Here is a 22,906-nt window from a genome sequence, read left to right on the forward strand (position 1 = left end):
CATTACCGAAATTGTTGAGTATTAATTTCTAAGAGACGTACCAGTCCAGTCACACTTGCTGCCAACACACCACCACCAAATGACTTTTAAGCAAGTTCTTAAAATGCTCATGACTGTACATTATAGACAGGCAATGTAACTCAGCTAAACCAATCACTCCTGCTTAAATGGCAGACATTAGATACAGAATGTTGAGATTATAAACAGAAGCTTCAGCATTTCTAAAATACTGAACTGGAGGTGTTAACAGCACTGAAAGCATTCAGCTGGTAATTTACGTTACCATATTAAAAGTTTTTAAATTCTACAATGAAACCAATGCTATTCATTTCATGTTTATTTTATAAGGATCTTTGTCAAGTTTATCAATTTGAAAACAATAAATTCATCATCAACACTTAAAAGACAAATTTTCCTCATGTCTTAGATTTCCATTCTGCTACCTACAATTAGGCTTACCCTTAATCTACAATAGCCATATTTCATTTCACAACATCTGAACTATATATACAAGTATGTATTATCAACAAAATATTTTCAAGTTGCTTTCAAATGATACCAACAAAGAGTAGATCAAGTTTTCAAGTGTACAGAAAACCATACTACAACAATTGACCAATATAAATATGTGTTAATACTCCTTTATTACATTCTATTTAGATAGCAACACTAATAAAATTCTCAATGCATATGCCCCCACCACCTGTACTTTATTCTCTATGCTAGCATTCTGACCCTTATGTAATGTAAGAAGAACATCTTAATTCAGCAACCAAGTTGGACAACCACGGTTCCTATCAAATGGTGATGCACCAAAATCCCAATTCTCATGAATTTTAACATACTGAAAGTACATTATTTACGTAGGATGGGAGGATGTGCCTTAACTTGATTTAAAAAAAGATAGCCACATCAGTTTAATTCCATATATATGATACTACCTATGCAATTTATTAAAATTGTAATAAACATAATAAACTAGTGCTCCAAACTTATGCTGTTCATATGGAAGACACAAGAGAAGACACAATAGAGACTGCCTTGCAATAACAAGTACAAATTCCTTCTATAGAGATGTAGAAATAAAAGGACAAATCTACTTGTCTAAAAGACAATTGACTGTACACATTTTATTTACAGTTTTGTACACTGTCTTAATAAGAATGGGACCGCTTCTCTACTTGAGCCATTTTTAACCAAAGCAAAATAACCTAAGTAATACAAAGTGTTAAAATACAGCATAAAGGTACAAAAACAGACATACTAATTCTAGTTAGGAATGTAATTATGATGTTACATTTTTTATAATCCACAATTATGTTTAGGAAATCACATAAACATAGATCACTGATTTGAATAAAATGCATAAACTTGAAGCAAAGCTTTGTAGTTACAAAAAACAAAAAAGTTACCAAAGAATGCACAAAATTAATGTTTATTCCACCTTTGTGTCATATTCCTGGATCCTTCACCAATGTTACATGAGGAAAAAAACAAAAGCAAAACAAATGAAAAACTGAAATCAGAATCACTAATGTTATCAAGTAGGGAAACAAATAAATTAAAATCTAGCAGCCATCAGCAAGAGTACAGCAAAGATACTGCTGTAAAAAGAAACAAAGAAAATTGCTAGAAAACTGTATGCATCATATTCTTTCAAACCAGCAAAATATGCTCCTGCATAAAATGGAACAGATTTTTTTTTTCCTATTAAGGTATAGAAACTCAAGTTCTTTTCAAATATTGTGGATGGGCAAATGTGTTTGTAATGGTAATTCTACTAGGCTTTTACAGAGTGAGCCAGGAACACATTTATAGATTCTGGGGATGACATGTACTGTAATTCTTTGATTTGTATAGTGGACACTCTAGCAAAAGTTAAAAAAAAAAATGAACACAGAAGTACAAGACAAAGGCGAATGAGACTTCTCTTATATCTTAGTAACATTTAGATGGAATCAAATTTAAATGCAGTCCACTCTGCTTTGATGAGGCTTTGGTTCAGCTCCCAATCTCGATTGCTTGACGCAGTCTCCTATGAGAACACTCAGAAGGTGTCTTCTTAAACAACAAACCTATTTTTAGTGGTGGAGCCGCTCTTAGTAGCTGTGTCTGCATGGGACTGATAACCAATCACTATCTTTGGAGGAAGTCCTAACCTTTCCTTGTATACCCTCCTAGAAGACAAAAAAGTAAACATTATTATTCATCAAAAACTTTCAACTTGTCTTTACATAACAATTATTTACATGAGAGTAAAACGTGAATTCATTTCCTTTTAGCAAAATTTTCTCTATTTTGACAAACTTGGTTAAGAGCCATTCACGTGTGTGTGTGAGTGTGTGTGTGTGTATGTGTATGAGAGAAAAAGAGAGAGAGAGAGAAACGCACGGGTGAGAGAGACACAAAAGCAGGATCAATACCCTCATCGCATCTATAGCTTAGTCAGGAAAAGATAACCAAGTGGTATGTACCTGTCTACTTTCATGTTTTTGATTGTATTGAGTTATTGTAGTGGCCCATGAGTTTGTGTGGGCTGTACAGCCAAGACCTTGTGTCAAAAAAAAATGCCTAAGAGTAAAGTGTATTTTTCACATAAAATCTAGTAAATGCTGTGTATCACTACAAATTACATTTACTGTATCTACCTACCAATGAGATCACATACACAAAAAAGAACCATTAAGAGGCAAACTCAGTATTCTCCAGATACATATACATAATTTTCTGCCTTCTACACTAACTTTACCACCAAATTTCCAAAAGAGATGTGATTAAGAACAAAATGTGATGAGTACCGATTAGTATTGCAACTAAGAACTATGAGACTATATAAATTGGAGGAAGATGATCTAATCTCATCAATATTAAAGAAATCCCCTCTTCAAAAGTCATGAGGCCCCAAAGTATAGTTAAGAGAATAAAATACGTCAGAAGGCTGGAAATACACCACTCTTCCAAAAAAAGTACAAAAATATGCACATGATGTGAATCTTAAACAAGACAAAAACTAAGATATATTACTTAAATTTCCATAGAAGTTGTCTATAGTGTTACATGCATAGTGAAAACACACATGTCAACATACAAATCAGAAATTCTATACATTTGTGCTTTTCAAAGTAGCATGTTTTCTTAGCACGTTTCCAACTAGGGAAAACTATTTTTGCATTTAGTAAATGTATAAATGCAGTGCCAAAGTAGAATGCTCTAGTGAACATGTACTCCACTGCCAAGAAAAAGATTTTACTGAAATGAAAAAAAAAAAACCCTAAGAATACAACACTGAACACTAATAGGATTCCAAAGTATAAAAGCATTCATGAAGAAACAAAGACAATAATTATTTACAAACCCAAGTGCTTCTATCTTTTAAAAAACAGTTTGTTGTCCTCTTACTGTCAAAGGAACAGGCAGAGTGAACTTACCCTATGTGTGTAACAGCCTCTCTGTTTTCACATTCAGTAGTCCATATTGCTATCTTATCGCCTTTAGCTCTAACGTTAACAACAGCTCCACACACATCATCACTGTAGTCGTCGAAAGATTCTCCAATAAGGCACAGCAGCTTTAAAAGAATTCCAAATTGCATTCAATGCATTATCAACAACTTAGTGTTTGTTCACTTTCAATTAAGATCAGCTTTCAAATCAATAGCTGACTTTTAAAAATGACTATATTTATGTATATATTTCTGGCCTTGACTTTTTAAAGATGTTCTAATTTTCTTGGCAAATTAGGCAGCTGATATATGGACCCACAAAGAAAAAAATCAAAACAACAACAACAAAAAATGGGAGGTGTGGGGCTGGGAAGGTGGCTCAGTGGTAGAGCGCTTGCCTTGCATGCTCAAGGCCCTGGGTTCGATTCCTCAGCACCACATAAGCAAAAAGAAAAAAGCCAGAAGTGGTGCTGTGGCTCAAGTGGTAGAGTGCTAGCCTTGAGCTGAAGAGCTGAGGGACAGCGCTCAGGCCCAGAGTTCAAGGACCATGACCCACCAAAAAAGACACTGAGTCTTGATCCTGAACCCTGTTTCTTAGAAGCCTGGAACCTGGAACTTTTGCCTATACATAACTGCTTATCTTTTCCTGTTTAACATACCTTAATAAAGCTAAAGTTCAGTTACCACATCAGTAATTTTACTGTTTGCTTCTCTGATGTAAAAAACAAAAAAAGAACACACACACACACAAAAAAAAAACATAAAAGGGGCACAAAGAACCATGCTATAAGTAAACTGAAAAAACTTAGATCATGCATAGTAACTATGGAAGAATTGGAAGATAAATCAAAATCACTTTTTACCTAACTTCTGATACTACAGAATGTTTCACGGGGGCTGGGAATGTGGCTTAGTGATAGAGTGCTTGCCTAGCATGCATGAAGCCCCCGGTTCGATTCTACCACATAAACAGCAAAGGCTGAAGTGGCACTGTGACTCAAGTGGTAGAGTGCTAGCCTTGAGCACAGAGAGGCTCAGGGACAGAGCCCAGGCCCTCAATTTAAGTCCCAGGACTGGCAAAAAAAAAAAAAGATTCGCATTAGCCTATGACTGAAATCCCAGCACTCAGAAGACGAAGGGAACAGGAGGATCTTGATTACTATAGCCTGCTTTAACATGGTAATGTGGCCCCATGTCAAGAAAGCAAGGGTTGGAGATGCAGCTCTGTAGCTCAGTGGTACAGCATTTGCCTAGCAAATACAGGGATCTGGGCTCAATTCTTAGCACCAAAAAAAAAAAAAGAAACAAATTAAAATGTAATGTAGTGTGTCAATATTCTAAAACTGTTGTATAATGTTAAAACCTTACTGTCTCTAGCCAAAAGCGATCCAGGTCACTTCGTCTCTGCTGTTTGTTCAATGTAATTAGCCATCGTCCTCCCCGTTTATTTTTCTCATCTTCCCACATAGGCTCAATACCATCCTACAGAGAAAGAACACAACAGTATTAGATAATGCTGCTGTACCTCCCGTTGGGAAGACAGAACTTTGTCATTTGTTGCTATCAAACCTCTAGTTTTCACTTAATTTGGAAATTCTTAAACTTTCTGATTAGACACCACTTAGAAGGCACAGACACCCCTGAGTCTAGAAAATATAAGCAAAAATTATTTAAGTGTAGGGCTAATTAATGCCCTACTCCCACCACCTGTAAAGTCCATTTGTAAATACCTCATGATCTCTGTACTTCTGTACTTCATGTAAAGAATAACTGACAACCAAAGCCATTATCAAAGTCAATCTCACAATGTCCTCATAGAATTGTCTCCCAATTTCTGTGATTTGTATCCTAGCCTGTCATACCATAGCCTAGTTAAGGCAATTTAGTTTTTATCTTATGCATTATCACACACTAACCTAAGTTGTGACAAGATCTCTTAAGTATTTTAATGCCTTAGTCTTCAAATAAATACACAAAATCACCAATAGCATACCTTAAAAAGTGAGTAGTCACATCCAGGCATTAAATTACTAGACAACTGGATATGGTTGTATAGACTAAGTAAAAGAAAAGAACAATTAAAAACATAGTATGTAACACAGAGTTTAGGTGCTCACATACACACACTTCGAAAACAAATAACAAGTGGAATTGTTGACTATCAAAGTTAATTCTGAAATGGACAAAATAGACCTTAACAATGAATTACATGCTTGTAAAAATTCATAAGAAACTATGTTGGAGGGGATGAATACACACACAGACACACACACACACACAGACACACACACACACACACACACACACACACACACACAGTACCAGTCCTAGTTCTTGAACTAGGAGCCTTGAGCTTCTTTGCTCAAGGTTAGTGTTCTACCACTTGAGCCATAGTGCCACTTTCAGCTTTGTTGGTACTTAATTGGAGATAAGCTCTCAGGGGCTAAAGTGAGGTTGCTCTTAAAAAAAATAAAAAATTTATGAGGCTAATGATTAGTTTTATTTGCAAACACATCTGATCAAGTGGGGGAAAAAACCCTACCTGGCCATCAAGATTAAACTGAAATAATAAACATTACCACCTTAGAGGTATCCAAGAGTAAAACAGACCCAACAATTTCCAATCATCAAAAGTTGTTACCTGTTATAATTAGCACAGTAAATACACAGGGAAAGTTGAGACATATATATGTATATAAAGACTGGAATATAGTCTAGCATGCACAAGGACTTGTGTTCAGGACCACAGGTAAAGGAACACCTGTTTTTAGAGACTATACTAAACATTTTAACTTGGCAGACTGACACTAAGGCAGGAGGCTCTCCAGTTTAAAGATGACTTACTGAGACTGTCTCAAGAAGAAAAATGGGCTGGGATGTAGCTCAGTGGTAAAGCGCTTGCCTAGCAAGCGCAACGTCCTGGGTTCGATCCCCAGTACCAAAAAAGAAAAGACAAAAAAAAAAAAAGAAGAAGAAAAATATTTTTTCCTTGGAAAAGACTTAATTTTAACTTGCATTTTTAAGCCATAAAGCTTATGGTTTCAAATTTTTGCTAACCTAGAAATAAGTCTCAAAAACAATTTTTCTTCCTAAAGTTTATCACCTAGTATAATGAAATTACTCCCATCACAGATTCTGTGATGTTCATTTGATATTCTTCTGTATTTTGCTAACTTCAGCCTTTGCTGTCTCAAAATCCTTAGCACTGGAAATTCCAGATATTGCATTGGAAAGTGTAAGTTGAACAAGGTTTTGGAATACCCTTATGGGGCAAATGTATCTACGCAACCACCAAAGGGAGCAAATTCTATCTCCATGTCAAAAATTCTAGGACCATGAAGGATTTAAGGGAAGGAGATGTTTCAACTAAGATTGAAGCATTCTTTTCTGCTGTTTTTTTAACCCAGTGCTGGACCTGGAGGGCTTGTGTATACTAAGCAAAGCACACTAAGCTTCATCCTCTGCCCAAGACAAACTCTCTAAAAGTGTCATGAAGCATAATCACTAATTCAAACATTTGTGAGAATTAAAAAATGTTCTATAAATGGGAGTCCCACTTAAAATGAAAGCCTATAACACACACACACACACACACACACACACACACACACACACACACACACACACGGTTACTTACGCCCAAAAGTCTTCAACAGTATCAAACTTGGAGATCAGTCGAAGGTTTGCTTGCCAAGTTTTGCTCTTATCATTTTTAAAAAACCACAGTGCCCATCTAAAAACAAAAGGCAATGTAAACAATTTTAAAGGTAGTTGTATTCCCATTTTCATAGCAGTATTATTCACTGGATAATAAAGGTGGGAAGCAACCATGAGTCCATTAAGATGAACGGATGAACAAAATATAGTATCAACGCACAAAGAACATTAATCCATTAATCAATTAACAAGGAAGAAAATCCTGACACCTGATACCACAGGGATGAAGCCCAAGGACACATTGCTAAGTGAAATAAACCTATTACAAAAAAAGACAAATACTCTGATTCAATTTCTATGAAGCACCTAAGGTAGTTAAAATCAGAAAGACAAAGAGAAGGCTGATTGCCAGACTGGACAGAGGGGACAGAGGTTATAAAATTGATGAGTGGATGAGTACTAAAGATAGTTTAGAAAATGGATTACACAACAATGTTAATGAACCGAATTGTTTTGTACTAGTTTTAAACTCAAGAGTTGGTGCTCTACCACTTGAGCCATACCTCTAGTCCCAGTTTTTTGCTGGGAAACTAGAATTAAGAATCTATTAGAGGGGCTGGGAAGGTGGCTCAGTGGTAGAGTGCTTGCCTTGCATACTTGAGGTCCTGGGTTTGATTCCTCAGCCCCACATAAGCAAAAAGAAAAAAACCGGAAGTGGCACTGTGGCTCAAGTGGTAGAGTGCTAGCCTTGAGCTGAAGAGCTGAGGGACAGCACCCAGGCCCAGAGTTCAGGCCCCACGACCGGACCAAAAAAAAAAAGAATCTATTAGATTTGTCTGCCTGTGATACTCTGAAACTTCCATATCAGCCTCCTGAGTAGCTAGTATTACAAGTGTGAGCCACTCAAGCCGGCTTGTGAATGTATTTTCATATTACTAAGTTTTTTAAATGGCTATCAAGGTAATAATATTTATGTGTATTTTACCATAAACACTTAGGACAATTTGAAATGATAGTTCCTATTACAATGACATCAGTTTATATTTTTTATTAAAAGCAAACATTTTGTCTGGGGATATGCTCTGCAGTTAAACTGTGTGAGGCCTGGGTTTGATTTTCAGCATTGAAATTATAAGCAAACAAACTGACAAAAGTTGTAAGACTGGGTATGACGGCATACACCTTTAATCCCAGTCTGTGCTTGGGAGGCTAAGTGCTTGGGAGGCTAAGACAGGATTGCTGAGTTCAAGGAATGGGTTGCATAATAAGACTAAGTTATATCTACTATTTAACAAGATTCCATTATATCTACTTCTCTAGGAACCTCTAGGTATCCAGAAGCTAACTCAAGGGAATTATAGAACTTCAGAGACAACTGCAATGCGCTAGGTTTTATCGTAAACACAAGCAAACTCGGTTACTTAAGAAAACAGACTAGAAACAATCATAAAGGAAAATGATAAGGCTCTATTTTGAAAGGAATGAACGAACAGCCATCAATCAGAAAAGAAATTAAGAGTACTAGAAAGGGGGGAAAGTACTAAATGTGATTCTGTAGTTACTGAACTATAACAGGAACAATAAAAGGACTGAGTTAACACATACATTTGGAAATAATGTTATTGTTATTTATCTGTACATACTTTTGCTTAAGTTTCCTTCCTGAATAATACACAATAGCATAGATATACCTTATAATAGTTTTTCTAATATCTTCACAAATTCATGATTCACCTTTAGATGAATTAAACTCAGTATTCTCTGAAATACAATAGCTACCCCTTGGGTATCCATGGGTTCCAAATCCTCAGGTCCTGCATCCTCATATTAAACCAACCACAAAGGGAAAATGTCAAAATAAAAGAAAAGCTCATGCTGTACCAAACTGACTTATCTCCTAGACAATACTGTGTAACAAACATTTATTTGGTGCTTTCACTGTATTATGTATTATAAATATCTAGAAATGATCTAAATATATAATAGAATAGAATGTACAAACTTGCCATTTTACATAAAGGACTTGAGCATCTTCAGAGGTACTGAACCAATCCTATAAAAATCTGTTGTTAAATTTCCACCCGTTTACAAAACTTTTTTACAATCTGCATTTAAACACTTTTACAGCTTGACAAAATAAAATGCTTAGGCAACCAAAGTAAATTACTTTTTTCATTGGTATCATTTATAAACCATGATTATTTTTTGAAAAATGGACCAAATAGGGCTACTGCTTAAAATCTGCGCTCTCAGAATAAAAATTGTGATTTTGGAAAGCTTGCCATTGCAAGCCTGATAATTTCCTAAAAAGAAATTAAAGACATTTCTGATAAGTTTAGAGCTATTAATGAATTATTAGTGTTGACACATATAGTGACAACATTTAGAAGAGTCTCATTACTTGCTGAATGTATGTTACAAACTCATATACAGATAGAAAACCCACTCTAAGTCCCACCCTCCCTGCCCCTAAAAAAATAAAAACCCAATATATTTAAATGTAACAAGAGTAGAAGGATTCTAGATTATGTTTTCAGATTCCATGTTGTAACTAGAGAAAATCTAATAAGAAGAGTGGCTACAATCACTTAAAAATTCTCCTTTTTCCAAACCAGAACCAATGTAAGCTAATTTTCTTCTTGTATTTCCAATAAACCAACTCATCTCCACAAACTAAATACACATGTAATTATAATAAATGAGTTGCAGTCAGGTGCCAGTGGCTCACACCACCAATCCTACCTGCTCAGGAGGCTGAGATTGAGAAGCATGGTTCAAAAACCAGCTCAGGCAGCCAAGTCTGTGAGACTCTTATTCTCCAATTAACTAACAAAAATCAAAGCTTACCTGTTCTGTAGAGGATGTTTAATATAGTGTTCTGGGTTAGCAACCTCCTGATTAGATTCTGTTTTCTCCTCTTCTGTAGGTGGGGGGTTAGGAGTAGGAGTGGTTTCCTAGTGGAAAGCAATGAAATGCCTTTAATTTCTTGATATCCCCATGATCGAAATACTCTAAATAAACTTGAGCCAAGGGTGCCGATATTTTAAAGACAGACTTAGAAAATAATTTCATAAAATGCTACCTAACAACTCTAGAATCCTCTAATCTAGTTACTTCTTCCTTAAAAACAAAAGGTTTCTAAATTTTAAAATGTGGTCAAGAAAATATAGTTATCTTCTCATTTGAACATTTTAAAATAAGGACTATGAAAGATTATATAACAAAGTTGGAAGAATCAACCAGCTTTCCTAACATGTCACCAAATTAAAGTACTATATTAAGGGCTTGGAGATGTAGTTCAATGGTGAAGCACCTGTCTTAGCATCCAATCAAAAGACTCTGGGCTCAATCACCAACACCACAGAAGAACAAATAAAACATATTATTGTTGGGATAGGATTTAAACTTTCAAAAAGTAAAACAACTATATAGAATAACAAGAGGGAAAAAAAAAGGCTTTGTAAGGTCCTTCATGTCCTCCCGTTTGCCTATGGCAACTTCAAACTTTCAATAGGCCATAAGCAAAAAAAGTATACATTGGTTTGAACTTTAAATTCTTAGGCTGTTAACACCTAAAAAATTTAAGATTGGTGTTCACCATTTTCCTTCATATTGCCTGTTATAAACTGGTATCAACAAAGGAGCAGAAGCTGAAAGAAAAGCTAACAGGTAATAAGAAAATTTTATTATAATAGTGCTTGGTATCCGATTTTTCACTTTTTAACTCTTTTCTACTGGTTTAACTGTGTATAGTACAAATCCGCTGCCTTGTACTCTACAACTGAGCCAGGGTTTCAGATTTACACCTAATAACCGAATAGTAGCCAAAGACTTGTGTTAACATAACAATATATATACATAATCTCTAAAAGAGCCCAAGCCAGACAGGTAATGCAGTGATTTTAGAGGATGCTTTCTTGATATGACCTGTAGAGGAACTCTTACATGTTTAGCTCATCAAATCATTCAGAGTAGAAGCTGTTTTTTTTTTTTACTTTGCTTCAGCTGTAATAACAAACAGCCACCATGCTTAACACAAAAGGAAGTTATAGGTTTGATCAATTTAAATGAAAAAGTTTAAATGTCTACAGAATAGTAAAGGGTCTAACATTTACAAAAAGCAGTAGTTAATTTTTGAAAAAAAAAAGACCAAATATTTTTACCAGCATATTCTCATTAAGTCTCTGAATTCCTGAAGGCCAGTTTCTACCTCATTAGCTTGAAATTAACTATGCTGCCCCACTCAGACCGTGCAGGAGCCCCCAGTGGGTAAATGAAACAAAAATACAGTGACAGCTGGACCTCGGGGAACAAGATAGGAGAGAAAAATGAGCTATGGAAAAGTGGGTTCCCAAGTAGTCATTAACTCCCATTTCCTGCATGGGGAGCAGGAAATGTTGATTTCTCCCTATTTTAACCCCGTATACTAAATCATTGCTAAATCTTAAAAAGGAGCAAGACCCCCAAAATCTAGGTAAAAGTCCCTCACAGGTCCAGTCATAATCTGGAATGGTTAGAGCAGAATTCTGGGTAGCTAAGTGGCAAATACCTAAGCCAAAGCTTCAGAAGTATGCAAAGTATCAGGAAAACTGAACTCAAGACTCAGCTGAGCAAGGGGGAGTAGATGTGAACCCTTGTAAATAAAATCATAGAAAAGCCACATCATGATTTAGGAGTAAGAATAATGCGGCAAACTGAAATAAACCTACAAACAAGCCTTGACAGAATCAAACCAATTCACCTATAAAATTAACTGTGGCCAGGCTGGGAATGTGGCTTAGTGGTAGAATGCTTGCCTAGCATGCATGAAGTCCTGGGTTTGATTTCTCAGGACCACATAAACAGAAATGACAGAAGTGACACTGTGGCTCAAGTGGTACAGTGCTAGCCTTGAGCAAAAGAAGCTCAGGGTCAGTGTCCAGGCCCCGAGTTCAAGTCCCAGGCCTGCCCGCCCCCACCCAAAAAAAATTAAGATTACAATGGGAGGAGAGGATGAAGACAGTGAGAAATTTTAGAAAAGAATAATTTTTTTAAAGATAAAGAATGTCAAACTGCCTACTACAGTATGTATTCTGATCAGTATCCTCAACACCTTGGAAAACGGAAGGCTTGGATGAGACAGATTTGAGTTCAACGTAAAAAAAAAAGGTCGCTAAAATTCAAGCAAAAAGGGGAAAAGTGTAGATTTGAACTACTGGCTAAACAACATCAGAGAATGAAACAGAAGCAACACATGAAAAAATAAATGAAAAACTTATAAATCTGATTAAAAGCTAAAGTCAAATTCAAACAGCTCAGTAAATTCCAAACAGTCAAAATATAAACAAAACAACATCTGGATACCTCAAGTGTGATAAAGAAACAGCTTTCATGAAAACTACAATAACAGCTAACTTCTCCACAGAAACTATGAAAGCATTTAAGAAAACAGAATCAGGGGGAGAGAAGGGACAATGGGGCAACAACAAGGAAGGGAAGGGGTAACAGTGATAGGCAAGTTATGTACTCATTGCCTTACTCATGTAACTGTAAGCCCTCTGTCCAACATCTTAACAATAACATTAAATTTAAAAAAAAAAGAAAACAAAAGCTGTGGCTCAAGTGGTAGTCTTGCCTTGAGCTGAGGGACAGCGCCCAGGCCCAGAGTTCAGGTTCCAGGACTGGCAAAAAACAAACAAACAAATTAAAAAAAACACAAAAAACAACAACTAAATCACATCTAAGTGCTGGAAAAAACTTTCATCTGAGAATCTGATCTATAGGATAAACAGCATCCAAAATATCTGGAATGCCCTAATGAAACCCCGTGGTACAATCAACACACACACAGAAATGACAGGAAATGTGCTGGGATAATGGGGTGGTGGGCACCAGTGGGAGAGATGCTAACAAAGAGGATGAATAAGGATGCCTATTGTTGGGGTAGTTTATTTGCATGCATGCAAATAGAACAATGAAATCTATTGAAACTGGTTTTAGAAGGAGGTGTGGAATGGGGAAGGATGAGAGGTTCTTAAATTCAAAACAGTCAAGTCAAATATTTTATTACTTAAATGTGGTAAAACAAAAATATAAATCCACTTTCAGGCAGGCAGGCATAATGGTTCATGCTGTAAAGTCCAGCACTCTGCAAGATCTTAAGCTACAGGCTATCCAGGGTAATATAGACACTTCCCCCTGCATCCACTGAAGAACAAACATCTTTCACATCTTTCAGGCTGGTTCTATAGGGAACTACAAGCTGTTCTTTGGGGAAAGCCCCACACTTTAAAAATCTATAACATGGGATGGGAAGGTGGCTCAGTGGTAGAGTGCTTGCCTTGCATGCATGAGGCCCTGGGTTCGATTCCTCAGCACCACATAAGCAGAAAAAAAAAGCCAGAAGTGGTGCTGTGGCTCAAGTGGTAGAGTGGCTCAAGTGGTTGAGGGACAGCGCTCAGGCCCCACAACCGGACCCCGCCCCCCCCAAAAAAATCTATGGCATTACAGAGATTGAGAAATGATGTCCAGAACAAACGTCATGATGTACTAAATTCTTCAACCAAAAAGCGATGAATAATTATGGAACTATGCCAAGTCAGAACAAAGAAATGCATGTTTTTTTTTTATAGAACCCTAAGAGAACTGCTTTGAGGTTACTAATCAGTAAAGCATAAACTTCAATTTGCTAACTATACTTAAAAACTGCATGTAAAGGGCTGGGAAGGTGGCTCAGTGGTAGAGCGCTTGCCTTGCATGCTCAAGGCCCTGGGTTCGATTCCTCAGCACCACATAAGCAAAAAGAAAAAAGCTGAAAGTGGCGCTGTGGCTCAAGTGGTAGAGCGCTAGCCTTGAGCTGAAGAGCTGAGGGACAGTGCCCAGGCCCAGAGTTCAGGCCCCACGACTGGACCCCCCCAAAAAAGCTGCATGTAAAATTAACAGAATGTTGGACCCCCTATCCAAATTTTAGATGAATCATGATGTTGATTCAACTGAGATACATGATACATGTATTATCAACAAAACTCCCTAAAACTCCTTAACAGGTGTCTTGAAAAACTGTTTTACTGTTTTAATTATGCAAGATAGGAAGCATGTAAAGGAAGTAATATTATCTTATCAATCTATATGGGAACTAAAAACTGATTTCTAAGGACAAAGTTTATTTTAAGGTTATAAGCCTATTTTTACAAAAGGTTGCCTCCTATAATTCAAAATGCTGCAATTGTGTTCTTTATATTCAGTTTAAAAAGGAAACTTGTTGGAGACATTTACCCAAGTGGTCAAGTGGTACAGTACCAGCCTAGCAAGCATGAGGCTGAATTCAAACATGATTACTATCAAAAAAGAAAGAAAGATGGACGGAAGGACGGAGGAAGGACGAAAGGAAGGAAGGAAGGAAGGAAGGAAGGAAGGAAGCTATAACTGAAAATCTAGTCAGGCACTAGAGGCTCATGCCTATAATCCTAGTTACTCAACTCAGGTGGCTGCGATATGGAGGATCACAAAGCCAATCTCAGCAGACAAGTCCTCTTGTCTCAATCTCCAAAACTACCAGCAGAAAAATGTGCTTGGGATGTAGCTTAACTATTAGTGGGTCAGCAGAGCAAGCAAGGAAGCTAAGAGGCTCTAAATTCAAACCCTGGAACCAGCAAAAACACATACATACATACAAACCTTTTTCTTTTTTGAGGTTTGAATTCAGGGCTCCATTCTTACAAGGCAGCTGCTTTACCACGTGAGCCACACCTCCATCCTTTTTGCTTTACTTTTCCATGTTTTTGCCAAGGCTAGCCTTGGACCAGGATACCCCTACCTATGCCTTCAACAGAGCTGAACGCACAGGCAGGAGTACCTCCAGATTATTAGCTGACACGGGGTCGTACTTTTTCCTGGGCTAGCCTCAAACCCAGACCTTAATATGCCTAATCTTTGCCTCTTGAGAAAATGGGATTACAGGCATGCATAACCACACCCAGAAAAATAAAACAAAACTTTACTACAAAGATCTACTAGATCCCTATCATTACTCTCTCAGCTTTGTGGATCTCCCAGTAAGAAAACTTCACTAGAAATTATGTCTTCAATGTCCATGTTTTTACCAGTATTTCTAGGTTTACAAATCACCTGGGCAAAAAAAAAAGGCTAATTTAACATATTTTGGTCAACCTAAAAGATGGCATGCCTTTGAAAAGTCACTACGTAACACATTTCAGGTGGGCAGAAAAAGGAGCAGGAGCAAAGCTATAAGGTGGTGCTGTATCTAGAAGATGGGTACCAGGGTCCCCAAGAGGTGTTATGAAACCAAAGACAGAGTGGTAGGTTGGCAAGACCAGGCTACAGTGTACCTTTTTATTCTATGGCCAGTGAAAGCCATTAACTGGCAGGTCAAACAACTTAGATATGGATGGCAAGTAAGGGAATAATAATGACAACCAAAGCTGGGCGCCGGTGGCTCATGACTGTAATCCTAGCTACTCAGGAGGCTGAGATCTGAGGATCACAATTCAAAGCCAGCCCAGGCAGTAAAGTCCATGAGACTCTTATCTCCAATAAACCACTACAAAACTGGAAATGGCACTGTGGCTCAAGCGGTAGAGAGCTAGTCTTGAGCTGAAGAGTGCAGAGACAGTACCCAAGCCCAGAGTTCAAGCCTCACGACCGCCCCCCCCAAAAATAATGACAACCAGTCTAAGTGCAAAGTATTAAATCTCATTCTAGACCTGCTAAGTTTATGAGGTTCAAATAAAATGTTCAGTATTATAATTTTGTGATCCCTGGGGTAGGCAGACTGCCACAGCTGACAGAAGAAGCTAGCTGGGAAGAAAAGAGTCACACAAGATTGTATCAAACAATCTTCTGCAAAGACTCTACAGTAGGATTTTTACTACATTTTGTGAAAATTAGCATACTTAAGTCAGGTTTTATAGTAATCTAATGGGACAATACAACTATTACAAATCTAAGTGTTTCCCAGAGTATAGAATCATTTCTGATGATGTCTTCTCTACTAAATCTGACCACATTTTACATCCTTCCTACCAGCTTCAAATCTATTTTGCTCCAATTCAAAAATCTTGGTGTGCTTTTCCATGGCGTTGAAACCACTCTAATTTCTCACCAACTCTCAACCTAAATATAAAATATTTTCTAGAAATAAACACTGGCCTTTGGCCTCAGGATATTCATTTGTATACTTCATTACCTTCACACAAGTATTTTTTCATAACATCTCCAGGATTCCCCCCGGAACCTCAGCTTAGGTGAAGTTCATTGAACAGGTAGTAATCCTGGCACTTACACTGACTGGAAGCAAACTCCATTTGTGCAGGAAAGTTAAAGTATACAAATGGAAAGTAAACATTTAGTTACTCAACAGTAATTATATGACTACAGAAACTAGTCAAATTCAGGATTACATTTCACAAGCTTTTTCTTCTTTATTATAAGAGTTAACAGATTGGTAGTTTGGGGGGGGTTTTGTTGTTGTTTTGTTTTGGTTGGTCGCAGGGCTTGAACTCTGGACCTGGATGCTGTCCCTGTGCTCTTCAGCTCAAGGCAAACAATCTACCACTTGAGCCACAATGTCACTTCCGGTTTTCTGGTGGGAGATAAAAGAGTCTGACAAATTTGCCCGGGCTGGCTTTGAACAATGATCCTCAGATCTCAGCTTCCTAAGTAGCTAGGATTACAGGTCTGAGCCACCGGTGCCCGGCTGGTAGTTATTTTTTACCAGTAGGAGAACGATGAAAGTGAATGAGTTTGGCATATAGTGATCAAAACTGTCAGCCACTTCTAGCAATCAGTACTAGTACTATCAGATGTTATTTAAGAGCTTGGAATGGGAGAGAGGATGAGATACACTGAATGAGATACACTGAACCCAATCTCTAGGGAGGTCTGGTTATCCCTTTCAATTTTATTATAAGTTAAAAACAGAAGCTGAATCACTTTCATATATAAGTAACATTAGAGAAGTAGTAACCTAAACTGCCGGAGACATGCTCTCTATCCTTTGCTTCTAGCTATCTATCCCTAGTCCTTACCACTAGACCTCCCCAAAACCCCTCTGCGCCGGGCGCTGGTGGCTTCTGCCTGTAATATTAGCTACTCAGGAGGCAGAGATGTCAGGATCACAGTTCAAAGCCATCACAGGCAGCAAAGTCTCAACTTAACCACCAAAAAACTCGAAGTGGTGCCATGGCTTAATGTGAATATTGGAAGGAAAATGCTGGTGATTAGTTTGGAAATAACTACCAACATGAGTACCATATTCAAGGTAGCTGGGACACAAACTGATAGTGTGTGCAGCAATGTATGCAGCAAAGGCAGAAGCCAGCAGACCTTTAGAATTAAGATTAGGATTGAAGAAAGAATAGATTAAAGGCAATTCATTGAAAGTTGTTCAAAAGCAGCTGGATCTTTTAAACCCCTTCCAGTACTCTAAATTATAGAAATTGCTTCCATGAGCTCAAAATAAAAAGAAAACAAGCATCTTGAAAGAAACAGACAGAAAAAGAAAATGCCTTAAATATGTATGTCCTCAAAGGGACAAATCATGATTTTGTACACATACATATAAAAAGATTACCAAAAGCTATAGAAGTGAGCATTCAGAACAAAGACAGGAAGGGGGTAGTGGTTAAAAGGGAAGAGAGAAAGGAAGAAATATACCTAGAAATGAAAAATAAAAGTTAGGAAAATACACAAATTTCCCAAAAAGTTAGACTAAGAAATCCAAAATCTATTCTGAATAGCAGTGTCAAAGAAAAGAACCAAAGAGGAAAAGAAAATCTGACAGAACTAATGGATCGGAGCTGATTGGTGATAATACTGGTTATGTGACCTCAGTACTTCATTCTCTCACCTGGCTTTTTCTCTCAAGGCTTCCACTTTACCACTTGAGCCACAATTCCATGTCCTGAGTTGCCACATTTTAAAAATTCAATCTTTTGGCTCTCTGCTTTGAACAGGTCATCACAGAGCAACTTTCTTCAGGTGTCTCCTACCAGCAACATCTACCATACTATCACACAAGTTCAAGCCTCCAGATTACTGTCTGTCATGTACTGAGATGTACTAGTGGGAGGTCAGGTCCATTTCTAATCGGGCCTCAGTATCTACCCCTGGGTTTGTCTCCAAAAGAAAAAAAAGGTTGGCAAAGACAACTCCAAGACAACAGGTGACTAGAATAAGGAATACATGAATCCTATGTTCAGAACAAACAGATTTTAGTTTGTACCTTCTTCTTCTGCCAGATCACCAAAGTCCTTAAGGAATCATTAATACAGAACAACAGGAAAACATTAAACACAGTAGAAATATCACTTTGCCAAGACTGTCAGCACTTTCCTAAGAGAGCTTTGGGGAGGCACTAGAGATAATGGACATTACTTGGTTTGTAGGCTGCAATGCTACTGGCTACCACTTCCTGACATTGACAATGACATAGAGGAATGCCTACATGAAAACATCTGAATGACCATCTGATAGAAATGAAAATGACTGTGGCTCATGCCTATAGTCCTAGCTACTCAGAAGGTTAAGATCTGAAGACCAGGGTTTGAAGCCCGTAAAGTAGGAAAGTCTATGAGACTCTTATAGCCACTTAACCACCAAAAAGCCAAAGGTGGAGCTGGTTCAAGCAGCAGAGCACTAGCCTTGAGCAAAAAAAGCAAGGGCAGTGCCTACAACCTGAATTCAAATCTTAAGACCAACACCCCCCCCAGAAATTTGAGACTTACCAAACTACAACAGAAGTTGACTATGCAATGTCCAACTACAACTTCCCAAAGAAAAGAATTCTATGCCCCAACTATGAGTATACTACTAAATTCTGTCTCAAAAAACTTGACTCAACAGTCCAGACCAAAGCAATGTGATTCAGTCAAATGTACTAAAGCAATGTCGCTGACACTCTTATTTATGACTAGATATCTATTATTCTGCCTTAAAAAAAAAACGAAACCCAACAAAACTACCAGCTGGGACTTAGGGGCAATGTTTGCTAGGCATGCACAAGGCCCAGCCCTGTCAGATAAGCTGTAGTTCCCTTGTTTCCCCAGGAGGAGCTCTAGTAGAAATTCCAGAAGCTGGAGACCATGCTTAGTAGCTTATGCCTGTAAATCCCAGCAACTCAGGAGAGCTCCACAGAGGTAGGATTCTGGTCATAGGCTGGCTCTGGGCAAAAGAGAGTTTATCTGAAAAACAAATCAAAGAAAGTCTAGAAGTATGTGGCTCAAGCTGTACAGTGCTTGTGGTCCTGAGTTCAAAACCCTAGAACCACTCCCCAAAAAAGAAATCCCATAAGTTAAACCAAACTATGAACCAAAAATTGCACTCAAATTATCACCTCTTAGGAAGAAGTGAAGGAGAGTATTGTTGCTTTACACATAACGTGGGGGTCTTTTATTTTTACTTTTTTCAAAACTAAACAGCTAAAAGAAACACAAAATGAAGACAAGCCAGGGGCTGGGGCTCACGGCTGTAATCCTAGCTACTCAGGAGGCTGAGATCTGAGGATCATGGTTTGAAGTCAGTCTAAGCAGGAAAGTCCATGAAATTCTTATCTCTAATAAACCACCCCAAAAAGCCCAAAGTAGAGCTCTGGCTCAAGCACTGGAGCCCAGCGTTTAAGCTCCGGGACAGGCACACATGCCACTCACACACATGCACTGGTGTGAAGAGGATGGGTAGGGATACCTGGAGATTATAGGTAGGCTTTGCCTTCTTTGCTAATGGTCAGGGAGTGACAAAATGCAGCTATGTGAACTTCCTGGAAGATATGGGTGCATGCAACAGGGATTGAGCATTTGTTTTATATAGTTTTGCATTATTGACCAATGTCACTTCTGACTCACATCAAAAAGCAAAATCACTTTAAAATATCTTATTTCCATTCTGCTAGAGAATGTTTGTGGTTACAGAAACATAAAAATTAAACTATAATTCACACTTACTCATACTTGTCCAAACTCTGTGATATGGATGGTATAATTCACATTAGCAAAAGATTAAAGTTATTTCCAATAGTAGCAGGAAAGGAAAATTAGAAATTCCATTGCTAAGCCAGGCACCTGTGGCTCATGTATGCAATCCTAGCTGCTCAGGAGGCTGAGATCTGAGGATCACGGTTCAAAGCCAACCTGGGAAGCGAAGTCTATGAGAATCTTATCTCCAATTAACCACCAGATAACGGGAGTTGGAACTGTGGCTCAAGTGGTAGAGCCCTTACCTTGAGCTGAAGAGCTCAGGTACAGCATCCGGGCAGAGTTCAAGCCCCATGATCAACCAAAAACAAAAAAAGGAAGGAAGGAAGGAAGGAAGGAACGAACAAATTCTACTGCTAGAATAATATAATTCACAGGACAATTTCATGAGTCCTTTATTAAGTTCAATACTGCTATTATATCAATTGTATCAATACTCCTACTATCATCTTAACTTTATAAACAATTATTTCATAAGTGTTAATTGCTCATGTTCCATGCAAATTAACCACTCACTTTACAGAACTAAAAATTTCAGAGTAAACTGTATTTGCGACTGAAGTTTTCTTAGTAATTATGTATTTTATTTCAGAGTATAAAGTGAAATTTGGAATATAAACACTAAAACCAAATTTACTTCATGAACTTTATATAATGGGCTTTCATTTTAAAAAATGCCTATACTAATCTGTATAGTCTGCTTAGCAGTGTTGCTTTTTGTTGACAAATACACTGAACTGTATATAACAAATGCAAATATTATATTTAAGTCTTATTTAAATTCTTTGCAATGCAAAGTTTCCCAAGTATTAAAAAATACTAGATCTGCTGGCTGGACTGTTTAAGCGAATCATTATGAAATTAATGTACAGTTTTAAAACTCAAGGAAGACTTTGGATACTGGTGGCTCGCCCCTTGTCTGTAATTCTAGATACTCAGGAAGCTAAGATCTGAGATTGGGGTTCAAAGCCAGACAAGAGAGAGAGTACATGAGACTATTATGTCCAGTTAACCAGCAAAAAGCTGAAAGGGAAGTGTCACTCAACTGGCAGTTAGCCTTGAACAAAAAAGCAAGAGCTTGAGGACCTTGAGGTCGTAGTACAACACACACACACACAAATCAAGAGCAATATAAAAGCAACTTAAATTACATGGCATCAATTGAAAGAAATGAAAATGAAGCTCTTCACTTAGAAAAGAACAAGTCAAAAAAAGTTCAATTCAGAATGAAGCTAAAGAAAGCTACAGAGAATTACAGAAACTAATGGGACTATTCTTTAAATTATGAATTAAAAAACAAAGCTACTAAGAAACAAAAGCCACTTGGAGGTAAGCCCTGGGGAAACTACCTTGCCACAGACACTAATTAATGTTGTATTTAATTTTGACCCAGTGACAATTCAAATGGCATAAGGTAAGCAGTACTGGTTTGTCTTATTAATGTTCAAACTTCTGCCTTATTACCTGCACGGAGGTAAAATTCTTCTCTTAATATTCTCTCTCAAACTCAACAACTGAGTACTTTAACCTGTGTTAAAATAACTAAGCTCAAACACTTTAAAAACCAGACAATATTGAGCATGAACTGATTGGTATTCTGTATAATTCTTACAATGGACAAAATATAAAATGACATTTTGTGTAACTTTGTATCCTGCAAGACACTTAGCACACATCCTAAAAATGTCAGGGGCTTGAAGTACAAGTCCTTCATCACTTTATAGTTCTAGTCTGTGTTGCCAAAACAAAACTGTATGGCTTTGCAAACTCCAAAGGACCTAAACATTACTGATGCTTCACAGAATACATTATTGGTTAAACTTCTTTATTACCATCTGTAACACTTTTTTCCTGACACTAGCACACTGTGGAGAAGCAGATTCAGTCAAATGTGAACTTGAGAACTTGCCAAAGAAATTCAAAACTTAATTTCAAATCTTTACCTTCGTCAATTTTACTACCAACCTTAATTTTGAAACTAACGTAATTCCCAGGAAGATAACTGGTGGAAAATTGGTACCAAGATTAAGCAAACCTTTTTTTTTAATCCCCTCAGCTCCAGAAAGCAAGGGCATTTTACATTAAAAACAAAAAAATTAATAATTAAAAGTCACTTGGTAGTCTATGTAAGAGGTCCTTAAACAGTTTCCCCGTCCCCCCCCCCAAAAAAAAGCCAAACCAAAACTGGTAAACCATTATCAGTATCAGGACTCCCATAAAATGAAACGCTACACAAAATGATCCTAGCATGGAAAATCAGGACCTGCGCCCGGAGTGCTAAAGCTTTTCCGGTTGCTAACGTGCTCCACTGGGCATCTGCGATATTGTCACACAGTCCTGACATTCCGAAAAGAAAAGGGAGCCCCCCAAGTTTCACGGAGCCATTGGGGGGGGGTCAAGCCCAAAGTGCCAAAGCATCTTCTGCTTAGGAGTGCCTACCACCAAGTTTCTGGGCTGGCTTCAATTAAGTTAACAGCTCAAAAAGAAAAAAAGAAGGTAGCATGGTTTAAAATAAAAAACAGGGAGAGGCGGGAGTGAAATAAAAGGAGAAGCAATCCTGCCAGTTTGTCTTTCCAATCAACCGTGCCCTCGCAGTCGGCCCGCCGGGCCGCGGAAGGAGAGCTGGAGGGACACCCGCTCCCACTCTCCCAGGCGTGCGCACTGCGCGCAGAGGATGAATGAATGGGAGGCAAGCAGGCGCGTGTGAAATGCAGCAGGTCCGGCCGACGACCAGACCCGCAGCCGCGATCGGTAGGCCTCGCTCCTCCCCCTTCCCTCCTCCATGACAGCCCAGTCCCGAGCACCGAGGGGCGAGGACAATGTGATCCCCCCCCCCACC

At 38.0% G+C, this 22,906-nt stretch overlaps 1 protein-coding gene across 1 annotated transcript in view; it reads right to left on the reverse strand.

Moving 5' to 3' along the window:
• Positions 1 to 625: 625 nt before the first annotated feature.
• Eif4e (eukaryotic translation initiation factor 4E) overlaps positions 626 to 22,906 on the reverse strand; it is a 23,086-nt gene continuing 805 nt past the window's right edge. The window contains exons 2-7 of the mRNA XM_013029785.1: positions 9,947 to 10,053; positions 7,080 to 7,175; positions 5,436 to 5,499; positions 4,811 to 4,924; positions 3,429 to 3,568; positions 626 to 2,177 (exon numbers count right to left, since the gene is read on the reverse strand). Of these exons, the coding sequence (XP_012885239.1) occupies positions 2,063 to 2,177; positions 3,429 to 3,568; positions 4,811 to 4,924; positions 5,436 to 5,499; positions 7,080 to 7,175; positions 9,947 to 10,053 (636 nt within the window). The 3' untranslated portion in view covers positions 626 to 2,062. The remainder of the gene's footprint in view (positions 2,178 to 3,428; positions 3,569 to 4,810; positions 4,925 to 5,435; positions 5,500 to 7,079; positions 7,176 to 9,946; positions 10,054 to 22,906) is intronic.

Source organism: Dipodomys ordii, unplaced genomic scaffold, assembly GCF_000151885.1.
Source record: "Dipodomys ordii isolate 6190 unplaced genomic scaffold, Dord_2.0 Scaffold122, whole genome shotgun sequence".
NCBI classification, from domain to species: domain Eukaryota; kingdom Metazoa; phylum Chordata; class Mammalia; order Rodentia; family Heteromyidae; genus Dipodomys; species Dipodomys ordii.